This window comes from Heptranchias perlo, chromosome 34 (assembly GCF_035084215.1).
Source record: "Heptranchias perlo isolate sHepPer1 chromosome 34, sHepPer1.hap1, whole genome shotgun sequence".
Classification (NCBI taxonomy): Eukaryota; Metazoa; Chordata; class Chondrichthyes; order Hexanchiformes; family Hexanchidae; genus Heptranchias; species Heptranchias perlo.
The window spans coordinates 17,133,748-17,158,844 of record NC_090358.1 but is presented as its reverse complement, the minus strand read 5'-3'; the positions used below and the strand labels follow the sequence as shown (position 1 = coordinate 17,158,844).

Genomic DNA, 25,097 nt, shown 5'->3' with positions numbered 1-25,097 from the left:
AATGGTGCTGCACACTTTAGAATGATACCTGCTCATGTAAACGGAGCTTTAGTCAAACACTCTCATGGCAATGTCCTTACAACCCCTACATCACAGCAGAACATCATCAACAAACATTTCTTTTAGCAAAACAACATATTTCTGTAAGGAAGTATCAGCTAATAGGCAATGGAGTCAAATGCCTGTTAAATACTGGAGTTTACCATTAGGTAATATTGAGGTAGATTTTTCAGCAGAAAGCCTGAAATATTATTTCTGCTCCAGTGATATACCTTTCAAAATAAAATCAAAAGAAATGTAACGGTCCTTTTTCACATTTTTGACATAGACATTCATGGTGGGTAAAATAAAAAATGTAACATTCATAAAACAAAAGCATGTAAGAACCCGGAGTGATAAAAAGACCCAGATTTTCTTTCCAGAATGTTCTTTGGCTCACTGCACATTGTCCATTGTACAGATAAATTATGGTTGAACTGGATCGGGTAACTTTAAATTGGAAATTCGTTGTTGGTGTTTTCACTAGCAGTTTTTGGAGAAGGCATTTGACACACTTGAGGTGGTGCCAGCAGGTCTGAGGTAGTAGAATGAGAAACAACCAACAGGAGTTGAGCTTCCTCTGAGGTAGATGAGACAGGAATGCTGGCCGTTTCTGCCTGGACATATGGCCCCAAGAAGGTAGGTGTAGTACATGTGACAGAAGAAAGGTGAGCCATTTCCATTTCCTCCCTAGAATCATGTGAGTATCTGCCTGAATCTCCAGTTTCATGGCTTCCGTCGCTGTTATGAGAATATTCGGTGTCGCCCGCAGTGCTGAACACAGCCTGTAGAGATGTGGGTGGGATGAGTATTGAGCGGCCCGACTCTTCACAGGTCAGCCCAGTCAGCTGGTAAGAGCTCATGCCACGCCCATTTTTTCTCACTGGCTGCTGTCAAAAGAATTACACTGGTTACGTTTAACAAACACTTTCTATTACAGCCAACTCCTTTTGTACGGAAGACACTGTAAACTGTTTTTTAAAAGGACTGTTGATCTAAAGATTGTCACATTAGGGTAATCTGTACAAACGACTATATTATGAACCTAAATAACTGCAACAGAAAACTGGGATCTTCTTGTTAGGCTTTATCCATAATTCTTTAAAGGAAAACATAATGGAAATGCAGGTGGCCAAATAAGTGAACAGAGGGACTTTGATGAAAGGGATACCGTGAGGCAAATTTCAAGCAATTAGATGAAGAAAATAAGTGAATAGTTAAAGGAATTAATACTCCATTATTAGATGATCAAATGTAATTCCCCCTTAAAACTGTAAATGCAGGATATTTGCTAAACTTAGTGAGTAAATCAGGTCAAGCATCTGATTCTCACTAAAATTCACTGAATACAAATAGAGTCTAATGCGATAATCAACTGTCCAGCCCAACTAATTCAGACAGCAGAGGCAGCTCCAGTTACAGAAAATGTATGAAGCATCAGCTAAAATGAGAGGTAGAGTATTTCCACTTAAAGAATTTGTTTATGTCAAATGTGTAGAATTTCTATACTACAATGATAGACTTACATAGAAAGTACAGCACAGAAACAGGCCATTCGGCCCAACAGGTCCAGGCTGGTGTTTATGCTCCATACAAGCTTCCTCCCTCTCTACTTCATCTCACCCTATCAGCATAACTTTCTATTCCTTTCTCCCTGATGTGTTCATCTAGCTTCCCCTTAAATGCATCAATCACATTCACTTCACCAGATAGGTTCCAAATCTTACCTGCTTCTCTTTGTGTGCCTTCATTGATTTCTTTTCTGATCCAAAAAGTGACCATTTCTTTGTCTTTTCGTTTACAAGAGAAGAGCTGCTAACAATCATATCAGATCCACCCTGTCGGATACAAGAGAATACATTCACATTGTTTACTTTTTGCTCAATCACAGCCTACCACTGGCTATGCAGCAGGGTGCTTGTGTTACACTTGGTGTAGTCCCAGTAAAGACAGCCTCTCCAACATGCCTGCTATAAAGCCGACCGATTTCATTCAATTTCAGCCATGAGGTCAGAAGAACACTCACAGTGAGAGTTGACTGAACATTTGTTGGGATTTAACAGTGCTCCCATATCCTGATCAAAGCTTCCCTATACATCACTTCTCCCCATCCCCAATATTTTCATTCATTTTCCCTTGTATACACAAAAGTACAGATGCACCAAATTAACAAATATAAAAGCAACGAAAATACTTCCATACTGTTCTTTCTGTTTTTCTTATATGCATAAAAACATTTTTCTTCTACAGTTAGAATTTAAGATTTGCAATATAAGTGTTTACTCTCAAGTTGTTTCTCTCCTCCCAAGTCACATTTTCCAATGTTTCTTTCTTCTTCCCCTCTGCCACATTCTGCTGGACACTTCCACCGTTTATGCCCCATCTGTCTCCCAGTCATCTGATTTGCCCTTGTAAACGTTCACTTGCTCCTGTTCTCACTGCAAGGGTTAGGGAACCTTACAGGCAAATGGGGCCATTCTAGCCTCCTCTGTGACTTGAAACTAGTATAATCTCCAAACCAGGAAAGTCCATTTTCAATCTGTGGTATGTGCAGAGTTAGCTGATCTCAGCCAGGGTGGCAGTAGGATACTACAATAGATCGCAGCATCCTTTCATTAGGGAAGGGCAAAAAAAAAGCCAGGGTTCCTGCTCCTGATAGTTATGACCCCTGTTGGAAACGTGCATGAATGGATCTTGGATGAGGACAGTGTTAAAATTGGATAGCCCGGTGGTGAAGGATAGAATACTAGAGCCTGGTCTTTAGTTGCTTCCAAGCCTTTATTCACAGCGATTCCGCTTACACACACACACCACACCCTAGATAAGCTCTCCTATAAAAAGGATACGAGAGTCCCGAATTTATAGCCACCACCTGAATACAATTAACAATAATTGATATAAATCATACAATTAACAGACAGGATTAAGCTTGACCGCGATGTCTCCTGTGGTTAAATAGCCCAATACTGCCAAGGCTCACACATGAATAGTGGTCACCTGAACGAGGTAGCAGAAGTGCTGCCTGTGGAACTGGATCCCAGCAAGGAATTGGCATCTTCAGACAGAGTGGGAAGGGGAGAAATATTGCAAGAAAAAAAGGAAGTTGTATATTCTCATCAAAGAAGCCAACGGACATATCGGACTGGAGAGGGACATGGAAGTATATCAAACTGGAATTCCACCAATTCCATTTCCCCTCCTATTCTCCTTCATCTATACATGTTATGGGGATAAAATTCCATAAAACATGGGAATTTCCACAGTTTCAACACTATGGACATGCACTGGTGTTGGAACTATGAAGGAGTTCCTAGTTTAGCTCACAATGCACTGGTATGGGATAGCACAGTGAGTCCGTATAAAAAGGAAGTGTGTTTTTTTTTAAAAAGAGGTGGGCATAGTAGGAATAAAAGTGAAAATAAAATTTGTTACCTTGGTATCCATGAAACTATTTTCAGGCATCATTGGCATTAAGGTCTCCACATTTTCCTGTTGTTCATCCTGACTCTTACCAATATGGTTCCCATTTACCAGTGGCCTGGTCACATGTGCCAAATGTATATTTCCCTGTTGCTCAGCCTTGATAGCAGAAGATTTTCTGGACAAACAAAAGTTCACCATGAGAAAGTAACTCAGCAAATCTGTAATATCTAATGATACCTGTTGATAAGTATTCGGTGCTGGATATGGTGACTTGTGTTTATTCATTGATTCAACTGAATATGGGTGAATGAGGTAAATGCAGTCTATTGCAGAAGAAAACATTTTCAGGAAGAACAATTTCTAAAATACAGGTAACCGTTGAAGAGACAGAAGGGGGGGGTGTGAGGATTGACTGCAGGAGACTAACATTTTGATTAGCAGAACTTTTTCTCCCTCACAATTAGATTCAAAACATTTATAATAAATTCTAATATAAATCTTTGCGCTCTATCTTTTTTACTTTGCGTACTGCCCCAAACACTGGTCGGTTGTACTTTCAAACAATACCTTGCTTTGCTTCTATAAAGAAGGATAAGGATGCAGATGATGATACAAGTCAAGGCTATGCAAACTCCAACAATAATTCCAGTCATTGACTTTTGGTCCAGGTGATAAAACACATCTGAATTAGCTGTAGTATAAACAGACGAAAACAGACATCAGACTGATTAAAGAAGAAGTGCCTCAAATGTCTTCAGTCACAGTTGTCACTTTATCACACATTTCTACCACTGATTTCACAATGGTGAAAATAAAATGGGACCATACTGATGTGACAATGTCACTCACTTATCACCACACATTATATTATTGAGAATTATTAACACCAATATTAGAATATTGGAGTGTCACTGGGAACCAGGAACATTATTATTCATAAATACAACATAATTAAATAAAATATAAATCTTTAAAAATAAATGCCCTTTTTGCACATTTAAACAGTAATGGTTAACAATTTTCATAAAAGACTTCCACTGTATTGCCAGCAGCGACAATCCATGTTAGGGTATATGGACAAACATACAGAAGATTATGTTTAAAATCTTGGATGAAGAGATAAAAATCCATAGGGAATACACAGTGGGACAATTGTAGAAGCAAAGATCACCAATTTCAGAACAATTTTTAAAGTATTTCAAACCAGGTTTTTCTCCAGCTTCTATCAACACTAAACCCCAAAGCGTTTCCATTCAAACAATTCCAGTATGTTCAGTTTTATTTCCATCCCCACTGCTGTGCGATCAGGTGATATTTCAGAACTTTCAAAATCAGCTGCTACGATAAAAACTTCCGTGTGGTCACCAGCAAAATATTACACATCTAAAGGTTCTATCTTAGCCATAATAATTAGGAATAATTGTTCATTTGCAGTGGGATATCATTAAAAGCATCTTCAGCTACAGTTTTTAAATTGCCCAGTTTAGATTCTTTCTTTGTAGCTCATACTAACAGCATTTAACTGACAAGTATGCCAGTTGAGTCTACTGTTAGAGACGTCTTGTCAGAAAGGCCTAAAAGATTACATTAGTTACACACTTGCCTAATGGCAGCTGACTGTTTACTGACCTTTGGCATCTCCACTGCTGTGAGAGTCAGACCACTTAGGCCCCTGGCTAAAGTATACAGTTTCCTTAGCAGGGATTGCCAGTTCTACAGTGTTTGAAAAGGGCCCTTCTCCCACTTCGTTAGATGCAGATAGCTGAATGAGATAGACATTTCCTGGACGGAGGTTCTCCAGCAAAGCCATAGTAATTGTTCCTGAAAACAAAGATGACATTAATGAATCAAGTGTTAAAAATGCAGTGAAGGCAAAATCACTCCTTGTTTGCACTATTGCACAGCAAATGATCTATTAGTTCTGCACCTCAATATATCAATCTTACTTTTCCAAACTGGAATTAAAATATCTGGCACATCAATTTGCATAGTTCTGAACCTGGTATGCAAAGTCACCAAGACAGTGTGAAAAAACAAATCAGATTTAAGTTATTCATAAATAAAATAGATACAGATAGAAAAAATGAAATGCTCCTTTCTTTAATAAAAACAATAAAATCAAATGTAGTGGGGCTTGCTAAATTGTCAAACATCAGGACAGTATTTCCATGTACATTGCTGTTCTATAGTAATGGATCATAACACAAAGTTATTGCATTTGTCTTGTTTCCCTGAGTAGAAAACCAAACTATTCTTCAATGGGTTACTTCAAAATTATATTACACAAAACATTTCAAGTCCTTAGAATCAGTCAATTATTTTATAATTATACAAGATAATGATTATCTAAGAAATATGTGCAGAACCACAATTTAAATTGAATTGCTAAACAAAGTGAATGCATTTGCTTCTCAACTTCAGTGAGAATTGTGTATATGAGTATTGCACATCTCGAAATGCATCATGTATTATTTTGGAATATATAATTGATTCCTTGTACATTTCTACACTCTCCAGAGTATATCATTCTTGATTAAAAAGGATACTTCAACTGTCTGAAACATTGCTAAACATTTATTTATATGTACACTTTATTGAACTATATTTCCTAAATAACATCATGTATCCTTAGGAGGAGATATATATGGAAATTAATAACATAGAAAATTCTGATAAAACATATTATTAATAGATAGATTGTTGAATGCTACAGCCTAAGAGAGATAGGCTGAATTCCTAGAATGAGCTGAACTCCACAGTTTAATAACTAGGTCAACCATGTACCCACCGATAGTAGCAATGAAGATTCCAGCAAGTTTTATACTGGAATAAATGACATAGCTGATCAAAGGACTCAGATAAACCTCACACTTTAAAATCAGTTCAAGTTCCTCTACTGCACCATAAATCAAGGCACAACATTTATTCTAACTATGGTAAAATTCTTTCATCACACAACACTAATATCAAGAGTATTATCATCATAACTACTATGAACTTTTCTCTGTCTGCCCCATGGATAATACGGATAATAAATGTATGTGTACATATAGTTTTAACATGTAATGGCAGTGTCAACACATGCCAATCACAGACAAAGACATACATGGGGAAACACCTTAACTTTTATCAAAGATGACTTTTACATATATATATGATACAAAACAAATGTGTGGGAATATGTTACAGACTAACCACAATGTTCTGATTGTTTACAATGTCTCCTTTATGTTATGATCCATTACAATAGGACAGCAACATACACGGATAATAAAAATGAATATTTCTGGTTTCAAGAAAAGTCATATTTTCAAGTGTGACTAAACTGAACACAACATTCACCACCAATGAGAGACAGGAGATCACGTTTCAGTATCAAACATCTATAGCTTGCCCTCATATGACTGGCAGCACTAAAAAGCATTTACACGTGGCTTGTTACTGGAGACATGAGCATGCTGAGCTTGTGCTCCTCCTAACTTTTGACCCTCTCAATGGTGGCTGAGAATAAAGTGAGCATACTTCACATTGCACAGTGTAATCAATTAGGTTTTACTTCTACAAGCAATAAACATATAAATCAACAACCAATCTAGAAAAACAATTCAGCAGGGCTCATTTATAAAGATTAAAGGAAACAAAAGTTCTTGTAATGATCACTAGCCATAAACCTCTGATGTATATGCAAATTAACATAGTTTCCATTTCAGTGTATTTCCCCATAATAACTTTCCATCATATGGCCTCCCTAAGCAAGGCTGCCAATTTGTGCTTAATTATTGGTAGTTCTGCACTATGCAGAGGATCACCAGCACCTGGGTTGAGATTTCCCAAATGCATTTTACTTGGAATCCTTACTGCTGGCAGAGGTGGAAGACTTGAGCTCCAGCATCCTGGACTAGATTCAAACCCAGGCTCAAATCACATGAAGGGAGAGTAGGCCACCTATGAAATCCTACATTGATCTAGCTTTTCAAAAAACCGAGGACACTACACCGGTGTACAAATGTGCTGAACCATCCAGGCAGAGACGTCACATAGGGTCCTGAACCAACGTCATTCGCCTCCTACTAGCCAACTCAAGAGCATTGTTGGTAGAGGTCTACGGGTAGGTTACCCAACTTGGACTGACATGGGTGCATGCTGATCTTAACTGCACTGGGTTTCTGCATCTAAGTCCATAACTTAGATTGAGAACAGGATGGGCCCCAGCACTGAGCCTTGTGGCATTCCACACCCTGACATCACTGCCCCAAAAAAATTTCCACTGCTTTCTTTCCTTCAGCCAGTTCTACATCCATGCCCAGGTTTCAACTTAAATTGAAGGAGGGCAGGTTCAAAATAGTAAAAGGAAAATTTAGAACTAATATCAAGAGGTTTTTTTTCCACACAAACAGTGATCAACACATAGACTGGAATTCCAGATACAGTAGCGGAGGCAGAAATTCTGGAATCAAACATCCATCCAGAAAGGCCCTACAACCCCCCCCTGAATGAACAAAATTGGACCTAATGGACTTCCTCATCCATAATTATCTTACGATATTGTTTCCCACTGTCCACTTGGGATGCTACTTCTTAAAAAAAAGTGTAGGAAGCTAGGCAGGCACGATCTTCCCCTTTTAAAACCATGTTAGTTGTGATTTACCATAAAATTCTCGTGCTGATAACCCTGATAATCAATTCCATTAATTTCCCAAATATTAATGGATCTGTAGTTTCCTGAGTTAGATTTGAATAAGCTCAAAAGAATTCATGCATTCCGAGTAAAACTCACCTTCCCTGTGAAACATTTGCCACTCGCCTGCGATCCAGGCCTTTCTGGAAGCATAAAGAATGGTGTAACGAGTGATGGCTGTGTTGGTATTTTCTGGGGGTTTCCAAGAAATTAGAGCAGTTCCTTCTTCTATCAAAGTGACTTTGACTCCTGAGGGTGGACTGACTGGAGCTGTGGTAGAAAACAGTTAATGAAGGGAGTTACAAAAAACACCCATAATAGTCAATACTTCTATAGAACTGTTTTAGCTTTTGAGAAGATCCCTATAAAATCCTTCAAAAAATTATCACAATACAGATTAGGATTTTATGCAAGAATTAGAAGTTTTGGGAAGAGTTGGACAGGTTGCTAACTTTTTAAAAAAGAATTGTGTTCATTAAGATGAGGAGAGTTCGTTTTGGGGATGGGAATTCTTCCCATTCAGGCACTGAGTGTGCAGCATTAAGCACTCTCAGGTCAGGTGCAGAGTAAAGCTCTTCCCCAACATTGTGGTTCAGTCCCAACCTGACCTACTGCATCAGTGGGATATTTTTTCCAATTCTGACCCCAGCCATCCTACACTCAGTTCAATTGCCAATTAGTACTGAATTTAAGAATGTTTTGTGCAGTAGGCCCATGCCATCTGGGAACTTTATTGCCCAAACTAATTTTACATTGGATACTTACAGCCAGGATACGTTCATCCCAGGTTGGATTTAAGGTGAAAGACTAGTATCTAACCACTATGCCACCCAGCTCACTCAAGGACAGGCTGTCATTAATAGAAGATGCATAAAATGCAAACAGCATAATAGAGTTACTATAAAATCACAGTGCGCAATGCCAACCATTCAGTAGTGCAATGCACTACTAATATATCACAAAGCTATAGTCAAATGCAGCAAGAAACATATTTATTGAAGGTAGTTTCTACAGAGGATTGATGACATTTGACATTACAATGAATTAGGTTGCAATGTTAATGATGGAACCTGGAGTACGGCCAGATGAACAGATACCAGGTTAATGAAGAGTATGAAGTAACTTAAAAGATCTTCAAACAGCCATGGATTTCATGAGCTGTGAAGATTGGCTGGTTAAATATTTTCTTTGGATGGGGTCATACTCCATTGATCTGATAAATTAACTGATAATTACATAGTTACATGGAATGTACAGCTCAGAAACAGGCTATTCGGCATTTATGCTCAACACAAGCCTCCTCCGTCCCTACTTCATCTAACCCTATCAGCATATCCTTCTATTCCTTTCTTCCTCATGTGTTTATTTAGCTTCCCCTTAAATGCATTTATGTTAGTCGCCTCAACTACTCCTTGTGGTAACGAGTTCCACATTCTAACCACTCTCTGGGTAAAGAAGTCTTTCCTGAATTCCCCATTGGATTTATTAGTGACTATCTTATATTTATGGCCCCTAGTTCTGGTGTCCTCCGCAAGTGGAAACATCTTCTCCACGTCTACCCTATCAAACCCTTTCATAATCTTAAAGACCTCTACCAGGTCATCCCTCAGTCTTTTTTCAAGAGAGAAGAGCCCCAGCATGCACAATCTTTCCTGATAGGTATAACATCTCAGTTCTGGTATCATCCTAGTAAATCTTTTTTGCACCTTCTCCAGTGCCTCTATATCCTTTCTATAATATGGAGACCAGAACTGTTCACAGTTCTCCAAATGTGGTCTAACTAAGGTTCTATACAAGTTTAACATAACTTCCCTGCTTTTCAATTCTATCCCTCTAGAAATGAACCCCAGTGCTTTGTTTGCTTTTTTTATGGCCTTATTAACCTGCGTCGCTACTTTTAGTGATTTGTGTATCTGTATTCCAAGATCCCTCTGCTCCTCTACCACGTTTAGACTCTTATTATCCAAGCAGTGTGTGGCCCCCTTATTCTTCCTACCAAAATGTAATACCTCACACTTGTCTGCATTGAAATTCATTTGCCAATTATATGCCTGTTCTGCAAATTTATTAACATCTTCCTGTATTTTGTAGCAGTCCTCCTCAGAATTAACTATACCCAATTTGGCGTCATCTGCAAATTTTGAAATTGTACTTCCAATTCCTGAGTCCAAATTATTTATGTAAATGGTGAACAACAGTCGTCCCAGTATCAATCCTTGCAGAACACCACTTCCCACCTTTTGCCAATCTGATACCTTGACATGATTTTATTTTTCAGTAAATTTCCTGATAATTTTTCACCATTACTGGAGATCTACTGCTTTGTAGCCACAAAGTTGCTTTATCCATTTCTCAAAACATTTCCCATTTCACTACGCATAACCAAAAATGAGCTCAAAGCAATGTAACCAATTTTCTTTTAAGCAATGTGCAATAATCAACGTCCTTCAGGTTCTGGAGGACGAGGTAGTTAGACACTGTCCTTACCTTCTGGCAATGTAAGCTGATAAACCACTGGGCTCCAAGGGCTGGAGAGCTGGTCTGCATGAAGACGCACTGCGAACTCATACTTGGTGAATGGTTGTAGGCCATGAACAAGCATGTGTGTTTCAGAACTATTTAAATGGGGAAAAAATGGAACTATTAATATACTAGAATCCAGAAAGGCCTATTATTAAAAGTGCCTTTCTGAGCACATGTATAAATGCCAAGCAATTTGTAATATAATCAAGCTTCTGATATGCAAGGACTGTTAAAAGCTAAAATGTCAATTTTACAAATGCCAACTCTGGTGAGTGAGGTTACTTGCCAATAGCACACATTCATAAAATCAGCCCGTAAGTGTCTTTGAACCCCGTGTAAAATTAAATCTTATGGAGATACTTAACATAAACTGCATATAAAGACATTTATCAACAGGCCTGCTTTATCATTCATTCAGAAATTCAATCTAAACCAAACTGGAACATTATTCACTCAAGTAACTTTCGATATTTGTTGCTCTGTGCAGGTGAAATTTGATAGCTCATAGTGTTGTGTGCTGCATATTAAAAACAGGATAACCATAAACATCCAAACAATGACAGACAGGAAAAGACCTCTGGTCCATGCACTAAAATGCACTTAGACCATGGTTGCTTGGAAGAAGAATTCTATCAAAAGGAAGTAAACATGAAGAAGTTGGTGCATTGTAATACTATACTTGGATCAGAAATATATTCATCTTGAGTGGTTTGCAGGAGTATAAATAAAAGCACAGAAGGGTAACAAAGGATTAAGATAACTGATGATGTAAACTAATCTGCCTAGGTGACAGTTTCTGTTCAATTATATAGTCCTGGTTACAGTGGCATGTTGGGTGATTCTGGTATGGATTCCACTCTGGAGGAAACCTGGCAGTGTGATGTCCTTGTAAAAGCAAAAGGACTGACTCACGATTGTGTCGCAAGAATTCTGATTGTGGCCGTATTTCTTGGTACACTTGCAATTAAAATTTTTATATTAAATGCTAGGTATGGACAGTCTCCCTGTGACTGCTGCTGTATCTCCCAAATCCCACTATGCCAACCCCAATCCTCAGTGGTATAGTCTGAAATTTATTGTGGCTTGTGTTAAATATATTTTTAGCAATAGTCTTCTTCAAAGTAGTCAGAACTTGATAACAGAATAACTGTTTTCCCATATAGACCAGACTAAAATATAGCACTTCAAAGGAAGAATAACGTTTTTCCACATCATCGGCACCCTTTCTAAAATGATTGGAGATAACAGTCTAACGAGTTTAAGCAGCAAATAAATGAACTTTTGCTTTTATGTATTCTTGTGTCTGCTTTAACATAATGATGTTTGACACATGCTAAATAAACTTTTAGGATCTGATCCATTAATAAGCCAAAGTTTCAAGAATTGTGCACTTGGTGCATTGCCAGAATTGTAACAGTACCATAGCAAACTGCAAACTCACCTAACTCCAACATTTCAAGAAAAAGAGACGAGAGAAAGAGAAAAGAAAAGGGTAAGCTGCTCCGCCAGGGGAAAGGGTTACACAGCAAACAGACGTGCATGTGACCCGTTCACTTGTAATAATGTGACCCGTTCACTTGTAATAAAAATAAGTTCTGAATTGTTAAACAAAAGATGGTTTAGTGCCATATCTTAAAGAAAATCATAAGTGAAAGTTTATGGTGCTTGTCTATAAAAGCTCTATTTAGTTAAAAGCTTCACCCTGGCTGCAGCTTTCGTACTTTCATAGTGTAAACAAGTATCTGGTCTCATGCCAGAGGGAGCCAATGGTCTCTTTCACATTGCTAGACAAAAAGGGATACTGGTATGGTGACTAGAATTTTTCCTATCTGACATTCTTGTTTGCTGTGTGATTAGATTGGAGAAGTTCACAAGGCTTGATTGGTACTGTACAACACCAACTAGAATCACCCTGGGCTGTAGGGCAGACATGGTCAAATGCAAGACAGAAGAAATTAATACGCTGTAAACCTAAAAGAATTAATTGAAAATAAAATAACGTTTGTTGCGCTGCACTGAAATATACCAGTGTAAATCTTAAATGGCTTTCGCAAATAGTTTTGGTCTCGACTCCAGGCATATAGTTTAATTTAGTTGGTATGTGATTACTATATGGGGTGTTATGCAAAAATGGGACCGTTACCCTCTCATAATATTTGGACTGTGTATCCCCCAAAACAGATTTCTACCATAAAAGAATCAGATTTTCGATGATCAGAGAAAATAGACTTCCCCTGTATCAGTATTCAGCAGAATTGCAAACCAACCTTAATTTGGGGGAAGAATGAAATGAGATCTATATTAAACACTATGCTTCGATGTAGGAATGAGTATGTTTGAGACAACACCTTGTCACAGCCCAATTGCTTTTTAATCAGTCATATTAGCAGAGCACAGATGTACCTGTTGCAAGAACGCACAGTGACACACTGCTACACTTGGAAAGATTGTGCAGTTCTATTGTACAATTAATAACCCCAAATGGTTAATTGTTACAATAACAATTGCATCACCTTGCAACACAGATTTGCAAATAGAGGTATCAACTTACGTCTGAAGGTACATGACGAGGGAAGCATTCTGCAGCCCCACAGGGTTGCAGCGGACAGTATAGTTGATCATTGGTGCAGCAGTAAAGGCTGGCTTCCCCCATTGTAAGGAGATGGAAGATGAACTATTAGCTTTTGCATATAAGTGATGAGGTGGGGGTGGAGGAGGCACCATGCGATCCCGAACAGCTGTCAAGTAAGAACACAGCTTTTTAATCTGTTTTTGAGTTTAAAATATATTTAAATACCTGCAGTATTTTATTAAATCAGAAATGTGGTTTGAATTTTCACTTGAAGACACATGCTAAGAAAAATGTGAGTTCTCCACAAGTATTTATCAATTTGAAAAAGGGATAACTATTTCTATGGAGAACAGCTGCAAGCTGCATGCAAATTCTGTACTCAGGGGACGAGATGCTATCAAACCCCTCAGAAATGGTCAAAATGAATTCAGCAAGAAAGATCTTCAAAAGTATGCATGTTGGTATCTGAATATGGAACAACATATGCACCTTTGCCAACATATCCATCACAGTTTTCCAAATATTTTGAAGAAAAGATGTTGAACAATAAGGGTGTGTTATCAAGCTCTATGGCAAAGTCAACTTATTCGAAGGATGCTTTAGAGTGATTAAAAAGATGAGACAAATTTAGGAAAATTCTGAAGATTTTACCAACCAACTGGTCAGCCAAACTGAACAGTAAAAGCATTCTTTTAACTGAAAGACGTACAAAGGCCAGAGACAGAAATGGTTTAAATGCTTAACAGAAATGTCCTCCAATGTACCGAGTTGCTGCGTCCTCAGTGCATGCTCTGCACTTCACTGCTGCGAATTTGGATTTGGAGTTTTGTGATAAGAAGTTACACTTCTCAAAGACTTAAGTGTCACACACAAACTATGTTATTTGCTGTAGTTTTTTTTTTAGCCAAAATTAAGATCTTCACTCTGACAGTCAAAAATAATTTATAAAACACAAAACAAAACAGGACCCAGCTTCCTGTAAACCAGAAGTGATTGATGGGAGCTGGCGACTCTAAAATAACTAACTGGCTGCTTTAGTTGTGATTGACAGGAGGTCTTTGTTTACAAATGGCATTAATGACAACATTCTCATTTAACGTTTAGGTATCTGGATTAAAAATTTGGGGGTGTGGGTAGCAAACTAGCAAAGTTCACTTAAAAGCTACTGGATTTCTCTGGCAATCGCTAATTCAATGTTCGACACTCTGCGCAATTCTAAATGAAGAATCAAAGGTAAATCACTTACACACACATCCTGGGGTGCTTACAGTCTGGTCTGCCTGGTAGCCTTCACCCATATAATTGTATGCCAGCAAACGCATATGATACTTTCTCCGAGGATCTAAAAAGAGCAAACAAGAACATTTCATGAAAAAAATGTTTGAAAAGCAGCATGCCATTTTATAATTACTTTATTGAAAGACTAGTGGATTCCCCACCCCCCACCCCCACCTTTTTGGTCACTGCATATCCCTGTTGTCAAGCATCTCCTGCATAGAAGCTTTGTCCTGCTGTCACAGATTAAAAAGAATTAACTACTGCTCAGCACCATTTAGCCTGCAGAATATTTTTAGTAATTCATATACATACTCAATCTGGCAAAAATAAAGCAAGGCATTGAAAGTTAAGAAAATATAATTTCTATGTGAAAAAGTGTGATTCCAGATACCATGGGATTGTTAATCATTTTAAACACATCTAAATGTGGACTATGATGGAAAAAAAAATCAAAAACATAAGCAAAGTTTAAAAAAAAATTCTCACAAAGATACTTAAGTTTAGTAGTGTCCTCCCACATTTAGCATGCATCACTTTTTTTGCTTTTTGAGAGCTCAAACTCTTCCTCCATTCCTGGGAGTGAGGGGATTTTATTCTCCTCTGCCCTCGTCTTTGTTAGTTTAGTTGAGCCCTTGACTGTTTCTCATGCTGAATTCCAATTAGTTGTGTACAATAAACCTTTTCCATTCTGCCGTTACATTCTTTTTACTAATTTTGCCAGAGTTAGAATGCACTTTGTCCATTCCTTCAAATTAAGTGCCTTTATGTTTTCTGATATTTTTCACTAAAAGTAGAACAGATCTCGTTCACAAATCCTTCATTCTGGTGTCCAGAGCACCACCAGCCTTTTGGAATGTTTCAACTTAAGAACACAGGAATGTCTAAAAAAACAGAAAAGACCACTGCCTTCCATCTGGCCAGATCCAAAGTTCGAAAAATACCATTCACCACAATCTCGGATATTCGTCAATCATTTTCTTGACCTAATATCTGTTCAGTACCCTTTTGAATTTTCCAACACTATCTGTCTCCCAGGCAGTCTCTTCTATATATTCATCTTCCTCTATGCCTCAGTGTAGATTTGTGATCATGTTAAACATATTAAGGGTCAATTTATCTGTATCCTAAAGAACTTTGAACACCTCAACAAGATCTCATCTGAGTCTTCCCTCTTCTAGTGAAAACACTCCTAGTTTCAGTAGCCTCATTGCATAGCTCAGGTGCCCAACCCAAGTTATCAATTTAGTTACCCTCTGCTATACTCTCTTAACTTGTAGTGCAATGGCTAGAATTCTACACAGTATAAGGCTGGACCAGTGCTTTGTAAAAGCTCATTATCACCTCTATCTTGCTGGCTAAATGCCTTAAGGTTTTGTCTGCTTTTTTCTTAAATGTTTGCCACATATTGTTCTAATGGATTCAGTGAGCTAATCACAAGCACCCCAGGTCACTTTCCTATGTTGTGTTCTGTAGACTAATTCCATTTAGTTTATATTCCCATTGTTTATTCCCCTTTCCCAGCCTCACCACTGTGCATTTATTTACATTGGAACAGTCCAATTTCCTATTTTGCCCAAATTCTTTTATATTCACTCCACTATTTATTACGCACAATGGCTTCAATTTGCTTCCAACAAATGTTATACTGAGACCCAGTGGCACATTCTGGGTCGGCGTCTGAATCTATATGTGCCAATTCAGTGGAATTGCTCTGATTATTCTGTTGAGCAGTCCTTCTAAATACTCCAATTTTAAAAAAATTGCACGTATAAGCAAAGTGTGCATACATTAGATATTGTATATACAATAAAGGTATGCATACATATGTATACACATAATAGGTATTCCAATGACAAGCCATATTGCCATTTTAAGCTAGCTGGCATCAATGAGTATCACTGCTGATTTAGAACCCAAGGATTTATAGCAGCAAATGAAGGTGTAATTTTGGATCCCAATGAACTCTGTTTACCTCTAGAAAAATCCTATTAGGCATTCCTGCAAATAACACTTTTTCCAAATGTAATACACTTTCAAGATGGTTTCCTGGATTCTGAAGAAAACTAACTTGAATATTCAAGTCAAAAATAACAGAAAGCCAAACTCTTCTATTAGCAGCAATCAACAAATTAAGAAATTGCGTTTAGCATCTGCATACTTGTCCATAGTTCTCAGTATCAAAATAAAAACGTCCTTCTGAAAAAGTATTAAATAGATACCACAAAATAAAAACCTAGGGTAACTGGCTAAGGGATCTTTCTACAAAACAACTTATCTATAAGGGACCCCTGCTGACTTGTTGAATGCCAGAGGATGGCCACATTAACCATTTATCATACTGTCAAATGGCTTAAAAATGTCTGCTGGCCTCCTGAGTGGTCATCCAGAACCGGTCACTGTTCCATTAAATGGAGACAAGTGAAGGTCTAATGTCAACATAGAATTGCCCTTCCGTAGAAAGAGATACTGCTTACAGCAATGGTTTACACAATGCACCTTAACACATGGGGCCTCTCTTTGTAAATGCAACCAATCCATCACTCTACAGCTCTATAAAGGTATTAAGATTTGCTAATCCAAGATTGCAAAGCAACAGTATTTAACATTTTGATGACCTTTACTAACTATATGTGATGGAATTTGTACAAACTGAAGCCTACACAACTTTCAGTTTGAATATAACTTTCTTAGAAAATTCAAAATGAGTAGTGGAACCAGTCTAAATACAACTAGCATCGTTTAGCAAGTACAGCTATCTGATACTAAAAAGTAGCACATTCTCTCCTTAAAGGCGCTTCAAGTCTGCTTAATTAATTCAAATTCATTTAATTAGCAAGTGTTATAGATAACAATTACTGATATTTTTGAACACAGCTGTCATACAAAACTGTAAAGCAAACATGATTCATAAATCATAATTGGCCTTCAACAAATAAGGATTCCCTCCCCTCCCCCAAATTTTATCCCATTTTCTTCTGAAGTCAGTGACTCTGGCTGGGGCACAGTTCCATCAGTGTCAGCAGCCTTCTGGCACCTCAGCAAAGTGAGACTAGAGAATAAATGTCAACAGGGTACTTGATCATGAGAATATCCATGCAGGAGCACTTTCCAGCAGAGGTCACTAGATAGCAATCAGGAGCACAAACCAAGCTGATTCTTCCCCTCCTTAGCCTGAGGCACTGAGGATAATTGTAGTACCCAGTCTTACTAAGATGAGCTAACAAGAGTATAGGCAGGGGGACCTTCTTGGTCTGTACGGCTCAGTACCACATCACATGTGCCACTGGAGGAGATCCCTGTGTTTTGATTTTGTTGTATACCTAATAATTGTATTGAACAAGAACTTCACACGGTCATCATAATGAATGGCAAGATTAATTGGTTACTATTACCAAGTAAATGCTGAATCATTTCTAAGATTGTTATATTTTAACAGTTTATAATACTGTAACCTCCCCACTCTGCAAAGGCCTTCAATTAGAATTTTAAAAAAATAAACAGGGTGATGGATTATCAATACTCAGTGCCACAGGGTGAGAATATGCAGATTCATTCCTGACATTCAGTTCCTGATCTAGCCAAACTGTGCGAGCAGGTAAAAGTGGAGAAGGAATTGCTGTTCCAATGGTTTGGAAGCAGACAGTCTTCCTGCCTCTTCTGACACACGGGCTCAAAAGAACTTAAGGGGGCAAATGTTGGGAAAATCCAAGGGTGTATGCCTGTGTAAATTCCCTTTGCTGAAAAGATTAAATAATTATATTGACAAATTACAGATTCTAAAATGCAAAGTACCTGTACTTAGCTTTTAAGTAAATCAATGTATTACTTAAGGGTAGTTATTGGCATGTGAAGTGATGAGAAGCACACTTCATTGATGAAAATTAAAGGACAATAGCACATTTAAGTTAAGTCATTGAAACATTTAAGTTAAGTCATTGAAACAAATTGACAACAAACATAAAACTACCAAACCAACAATATATCACTGTGTGCAAGAGTAACAGTCAGAAAAGCACCCAATAGACTAGCAGAAGTGTTTTCACAGTACAGTTTTTATTCTATTCACCAAAAAAAGCAAATTTCTACTTTAAGGTCTTCTGAGCACAATAAAAAAAACCCACTGCAATAGCAAAACACCCAATAAAAATCAGATAAAGTGAATAAATGTGTGAATAAATGGCAGATTTCCCCCTCTAACGTGGATGCGGGGAGCTCCCATTACACAGCATTACTTCTGCTGCTGCTGTTAATGGATCATCTAAAACAAAAGCACATCTTTTGCTGTTTTAATGGTTTCTGGTAACCAGATAACCTACAGGAGGCTTAGATGCAGAACACTTGTAGTGTGTTCAAATAATCCCCATAAAACCTGAGAGCCACCACTTATCAGGAGATCTACTGCAGACCATTATTTATTATACACCATCTTTGTTAAAAGTTCAAACAGTGGAAATCTTTACCTTAAGATAACACACTGTGTTAACAACTAAAGAACTATGGAGTTAATGCTGCACTATTATTGTCTCAACTATTATTGAAGAGACCTTTCTGTTAACTCTTGCTGGAGATGATCTTCTGTCCCCTTTGTTTGTTATTTTCACTTTAAAGCTGAAGACTATACCTTTTAAAAGAATAAATATTTCTTGCAACAGTTCCAAATGGTCCAACATGTAGTTACATAATAAACACTGGAAGTAGCTAGTGGAATTTGTATTTTGTTTCTATATGAAAGGCAGGTTAAAAATAAGCCGAGTGACATTGGAACATATGCAGTCAAGATATTATTTATTTTTCAGAAAACACAACCAAGTCACAGATCATATTTAACGATGTATTGTCTAGTATTTTCAGTTCAAACAGGAGACCATTCTAGTGAAATAACTTGTGAGGTGGTAACACTGTGCTGTAATGGTGTAATTTGTGTCGTGGGAATCAACACTTGGTGGAACATTGAATTTGCTTCTCTGGGGCCAAGTATTTTGTGTAAAGCAAACTGAGCTGCGGGGAGAAAAACAGGCAGTTGTCTATGATAAACACAACCAAATGTGAATGGAACAGAAGGTCAGACATAAAAGTTACGGAAAAGACCAACTAAGACAAGAGTGTCGTGGAAAGAGATACAGGAGTTTGGGGGGGGGGGGGCGCGGAGGGGAGTCAGAGGATGGCAACGTTAAGAGGTAGGCCCACTTTAAACAGCACAGCTATAAAAGGAGAAAGAACAGTTAAAGAGTGGAGAAAGGATGGATGGATGGCTACAATGCCTTCAAGTGAACGATCCAGTGCTTAGTACTAGACTTAAATTATTACACAGTTCTGTGAAGTTATAATTCTCCCCATGCCCCTCATTTCCTGAAGGCAGCAACACATATTGGGATACAGTTTTGGAGGTGCCGGCAGCCCTCTGATTCTTCACCCAAGCAGTTGTTTTTCACATATGAGCCTAAACATCGAGTGTTGGCATGTTAGTCAACTGTAAGGGCATCTTAGTTGAACTCATTCCTGTCTACACCCGAAATCCAGACACAAGTACACTTCTAGCAGTGGGCACTGCATAGTGCTCAGGAACTGCTATTTTTCTCCTCAATTTTGCCCTGAAGACACCAACCAATTATTGCACTCCCTTGCAGTTACTGATTAAACATCAGCCAACTCAGCACAGAACAGTATCAAACCTGACACCTTCTTGATCTACATGGTGCAGTCGCCTACTGAGCCATTAGTAAAATAAATCCATATTCGAGCAAGGAGCCAACATCTTCATGAGAAGAGAGGAGGGAGAAAGTTATTTCCACAAGATATTTCTTATTCAACTTCAACTAATGATACATTTTGCTATCGGGTCCATGAAGAGTTATTTCCTCAGAGAGATAAAGGAGACTGGTTAAAAAGACTGCCCTTCTCTGTGATGATGGGAATATCATAAACAGTTTACACCTAAGTCACTGATAAAAAACAAGTCAATTCTAGGGCCAGCTGGTCTGCTGCAACAAATCTCTGCACGGCTCAGCATCCTGCTATTAGCACATTAAAACCCAGAATAAAGCCATCACTGAAGATCCTATTGATCTTTCCAACAGCTGCAAAAGTTACAGAACTTTGCCACCATCAAGTACAAATAGTGCAATCCCACATCAGAGAAAGACAGTCACAAACATAGAATTGCATGTTCAGTAAGTGTGTAGTGCGCAACCGTTCCACAGTGGATCTCACTAGTTGAATATTTTATGTATACAATGAAAACAAAAAGTATTTTCTATTAAATCCAGTAGCTAGCTAGGATTTGTTAAAATTACATTTTTACTTCAGTAATTCAACTTACTGAATTCCAAATTAGTTAATGTACAAAGTTACTTCCCACTCGTTTTGATTTTAGACTTAGTTAAATAGACAAACAACTTATTTGAAAAGAAATATTGGAATTTAAATAAACCAACTAGATATGTGGATGCTGAGATCTGAGAACAAATATCAAGACTACACAGAGTGATCTGGCATTGGAGATATATGTTCTAGATTTGCAGAATGAAGCTGCTTGCTTCCTCACTCCTCTGAGACTTCAGCAGAGGCTGTTGAATCTCTCAAACTAATGAGACACTGTCTCAAAGGATTTTTTAAGAGTCTTTAATATTTTAAAGCATGTCACAGTTCATTAGACACAATCTTCTGCATGAATTGAGTACTCAGATGCAATCTACAACATCACTGCAGCAGAGGTAAAATTTAATTGCTTGTCCATTTTGTAAGTGAAGCCCTAAGGACGGCTAACATTTCAAGACAACTTAAACAGATTCACACAAGCTCATCAGATCACATTAACTATTCCATTTTAGTTATTTTTTTAAAAAAATCTAGAGCCAAAATTACAAATATTGTTTTTAATGCAAAACAGAATGGAAACATTAAATATTTATATGAACATCTTAAAATCAAAGAAACTTAGCACAAAAAGCCATTTTGACCCATTGTGCCTCTGCCTTGCTAGCTCCACACCAGAGTTAATTACTCCAATTTTCCATTTCCCTGTGCCTTTAATATTTTTCTTCAAGTGTTTACCTAACTCCCTCTTAAACATGGTAATTAAATTGGCTTCAATAGCCACCTGTGGTAATGTATTCAATGTTCTAATAGCCCTTTATGCTTCTAGTGCTTATCCTAAATTTATGCTCCCTAATTATTGACCAGTGGAAATGATCTTTCACCATCTACCTTTCCAAACACTTTCACATGGCTCCAACATCCTTTCTATAATGGGGTACCCAAAGCTGCGCACAGTGCTCAACTGAGGTTTAAATAATGTTCTTCAGCGTCCTCTCCTTGCTTTTGTACTTACTGCCCTTATATATAAAGCTGAGAATGCCACTTGTCCTTTTTATGGCTTTTTCTTCCAGCTTTTAAAGATCTGTGTATCTGTACCCCTCCACCTCTCAATTCTTCTGCTTTACTGAGATTTTTACTGTATTTCCACTTTCCTTTTTCACAAAATATACCACTTCACATTTGTCACATAGCTGCCCACTCTTGAATGAGAGAGGGATGAATTTATATGCCGGGGGGGGGGGGGGGGCGGTGTGTGAGAGAGAGAGAGATCTTTATTATATTGCTTTGAAAAAGATGCAAGCTAGTATAAAAAGAAAATGATAATCTAGTGCATATGTCATCAAGCGAAAAAAGTTGGAATCTATTGAAAATAACTAAGACAGCAGAGGACGAAAATGGACCTTGCAAGTCTTTGTGTGGTTCTTTAATTCCCACCTGGGTACAGGAGCACAATATGCAAACCCAAACTTTATACTGTGGTACAATGCATTACCTGATAGTTTGGAGCATTACACTGTGGCACGTTGGAGCATATCTGTGCCACCCAATAACCACCGGTGGAACTTGCTCAACCAGGGTAGGTTAATTTTCTTCAGCTTCTCCCATGCCTATTTTTGGGATTGCAAGTTGTTATCCTGCACCCAAGTGGGAATTAAAGCAGCACACAAAGACATACAAGTTCAATGCCCCAAAATAACTTTTGGGTTATTTCTCCCCCACTTTTTTCTTCTTCTCTAGCCCACACCCCAGGCATGCATCACTCTGGGTGGCATACCTCCAATATTCCCTCCTTTTTGGGAAGTGCCTTGGTTGCTCTTAGCACCTGCCCCGGTTTAGATCAGAAACTTGCAGTGGCTCCCCCAATTGCTCAGTGGGTAAATGCACTACCTGGTGTGATAATGAGTCATGCAGGAATCCTGGTCTGCATGGAGTTTGCTGATCTCAGCTGGATAAGGTGGAATCGCTACAATGCATTTCAGTTTCCATAGGCAAGACAGGGAGCAGGGAAAACAAAAATCAGCCAAGGTTCCTGTTTCCGAGTACTATTCAGTGAGTCTGCTGGAAAGCACGTGTGTGGTTCTCAGCTAAGGACAGGATTTGGCTTGGCAGTGGTCGAACAACCTGTCAACATGTGAAGAACAGCCACGTGGGGAAATAATGGAGAACTGCTGCTACCTTTGAAACATAAACTTTTGGCTTTAAGGAGAACAGAAATGGGGAGAGAAAATGTGAATTCTGGCAGTAAAGGGAATAAAACCCATATCCTATCTGGCTCAGCATATTTGTAAACCAATGTGCCATGCCTACTTCAGCAAGTGCAAGTAGTTCAAGGCTAGGTTTAAAACCTGCAACATACTGGGTTCACTGTGTAATCCAGTAGTAGTAATAATCCAAGGCTGTAGCGCTGGATTTACCGAATGACTGCAACTTTTACTTTTAAAAACTTTTTTTTTTGAATGAGTAAGTTTTCACATGGTATACTTTTTCTTTAGCTGCACTATGAGAAAGGCTTTTATGAAATGTCTGTTGGTGTTAACAAAATCCTCCCTTCCCTGCCCAACAAAAACATGGTACATGATTGCTGTGGTCACAAATGATCTTAGCAATGTCCCATGGTTACATTTTACTGCACTGTATCTTCAATGTCCCATACTGACAGAATGCATTGTTTCTGGCACCAGTCTGCCGAGTCAAATGCTGTAGCCACACTTGTAAAAAAAAAGTTATTTGGAAAAATTAAGTTTTAACTCGCCCATAGGCTCAGTGGGTAAAGATACCACCGCGTGTTATCCCAACCAATACAAACCCAAAAGCCCTTGGTTTGATTCCTGGTCTGTGCTGAGTTTGTTGATTTCAGCCAGGAGAGAAGTTGGGATGCTACAATTGAGCCAAGCACCCCTCAGCCAGGCGGTGGGAGGGGGGAACATAAATTAGTCAGAGCTCCCACTGCTGATCGCTATCCAGTGATTTGTGTCCGACAGTTCAGATGGGTTAATGTCAGATGAGAACAGCATTGACCTCCATGGCCTGTCGAACCTCGCTATCCATGCTGCCAAATGAAAAATGGCTAATTAGGCATGGTACCAGAGGCTTGCTGGCACCCACAGAACTGGACCTCAATTTTGGCAAAAATTGGGGGGAAAATTGGCTTTTCACGATGTAGCAGTGGTGGGTACAGGTGAGCAACTGTGTTTTCACAACTGGTAATCCATGTGATTAAACATATTTGTAACTGTACCGTGATGTGCCTGAGTCATCAGTTGTGATTTTTTTTTTGTCTTCCGTTTTATCCCCATTGTTTTCCCAGAAGTTGTTGGTTCTTGCGTGGGTGCAGTACCACAGGCAGCAGCGGTCCTCTGGTATATTGTCCAAGTGCTTAATATTCATCGTCAACCTCAACAGTGAATATTGGTACGCTATTTGATTTTGGGGTCCATCACAGTAAAGCCCTATCATCAGATGTCCACATACGTTTTTCAGCAGTGGTCACTGGATTTCAATCAGAAGCAGGAACTCTGGCAGGCTTTTCCTTTCCCCAGCCCAGAGACACTGAAGCCAGTCTGTTCATATCATGCTGAGAAATGTCACTCATTTCTCAAAATCTCATTTGGATATATATTAAAATTGCCCTTTGTTTTCTGTTAGTAACCTTCCATTTAGTCACTTTAATCAGGAACTAACGAGAGTGGTGTGAACGGGAGCCTGAGTTACGGAGTGTACTTCAACTTTTCACTTTTGGTATCAGTAAAGCATCGCACTGGAGAGTCTTGGGGACTAGTAACCTTAATTGTTCATTTAAAAGTTGCACCAACATGTCAGCAAAGCATTTTGGACTACCTGCCAAATGCATCATTGCTGGCAAATGTTTGCTAACCATTCATTCCCAATGACAAGCTGTAAATAGCTCTGCTTCAAAAAGAAGACGGTTCCCTCTTGTTAGAAATGTTTGCAAAACTCAAAAGTCCTTAAAAAAAAAAGGAAAGGCTAGCAGGTCACCAGTAAGGAAAAAAATAAGATGAATCTAGGGTCAAAACCATGGAGAAATGTTTTTCTGAAGGGTCATTCCACCCACACTAACCTTCATTTAGTGGTGATAAAGACAAAGGCAAACCCCGGAAAAACCAGACCTCACAGCTCTAAAAAGGTCCCCTCTGGGACCAAGCAACAGATAAGGGCTGGCTAGACAAGACAAAAACAGTGCCTGCACAGAAAATTTACAGCCACAGTGTTTTTTAGCACTGAGTACTTAATACAAGACGGGATTTA

General features: G+C 38.5%; 1 protein-coding gene across 1 annotated transcript in view; it reads right to left on the bottom strand.

Annotated features, from left to right (window-relative positions):
• Positions 1-491: 491 nt before the first annotated feature.
• LOC137301627 (protogenin-like) overlaps positions 492-25,097 on the bottom strand; it is a 109,797-nt gene continuing 85,191 nt past the window's right edge. The window contains exons 13-21 of the mRNA XM_067971172.1: positions 14,482-14,577; positions 13,215-13,401; positions 10,628-10,755; positions 8,240-8,410; positions 5,092-5,283; positions 4,030-4,153; positions 3,472-3,637; positions 1,767-1,877; positions 492-929 (exon numbers count right to left, since the gene is read on the bottom strand). Coding sequence (XP_067827273.1) covers positions 492-929; positions 1,767-1,877; positions 3,472-3,637; positions 4,030-4,153; positions 5,092-5,283; positions 8,240-8,410; positions 10,628-10,755; positions 13,215-13,401; positions 14,482-14,577 — 1,613 coding nt within the window. The remainder of the gene's footprint in view (positions 930-1,766; positions 1,878-3,471; positions 3,638-4,029; positions 4,154-5,091; positions 5,284-8,239; positions 8,411-10,627; positions 10,756-13,214; positions 13,402-14,481; positions 14,578-25,097) is intronic.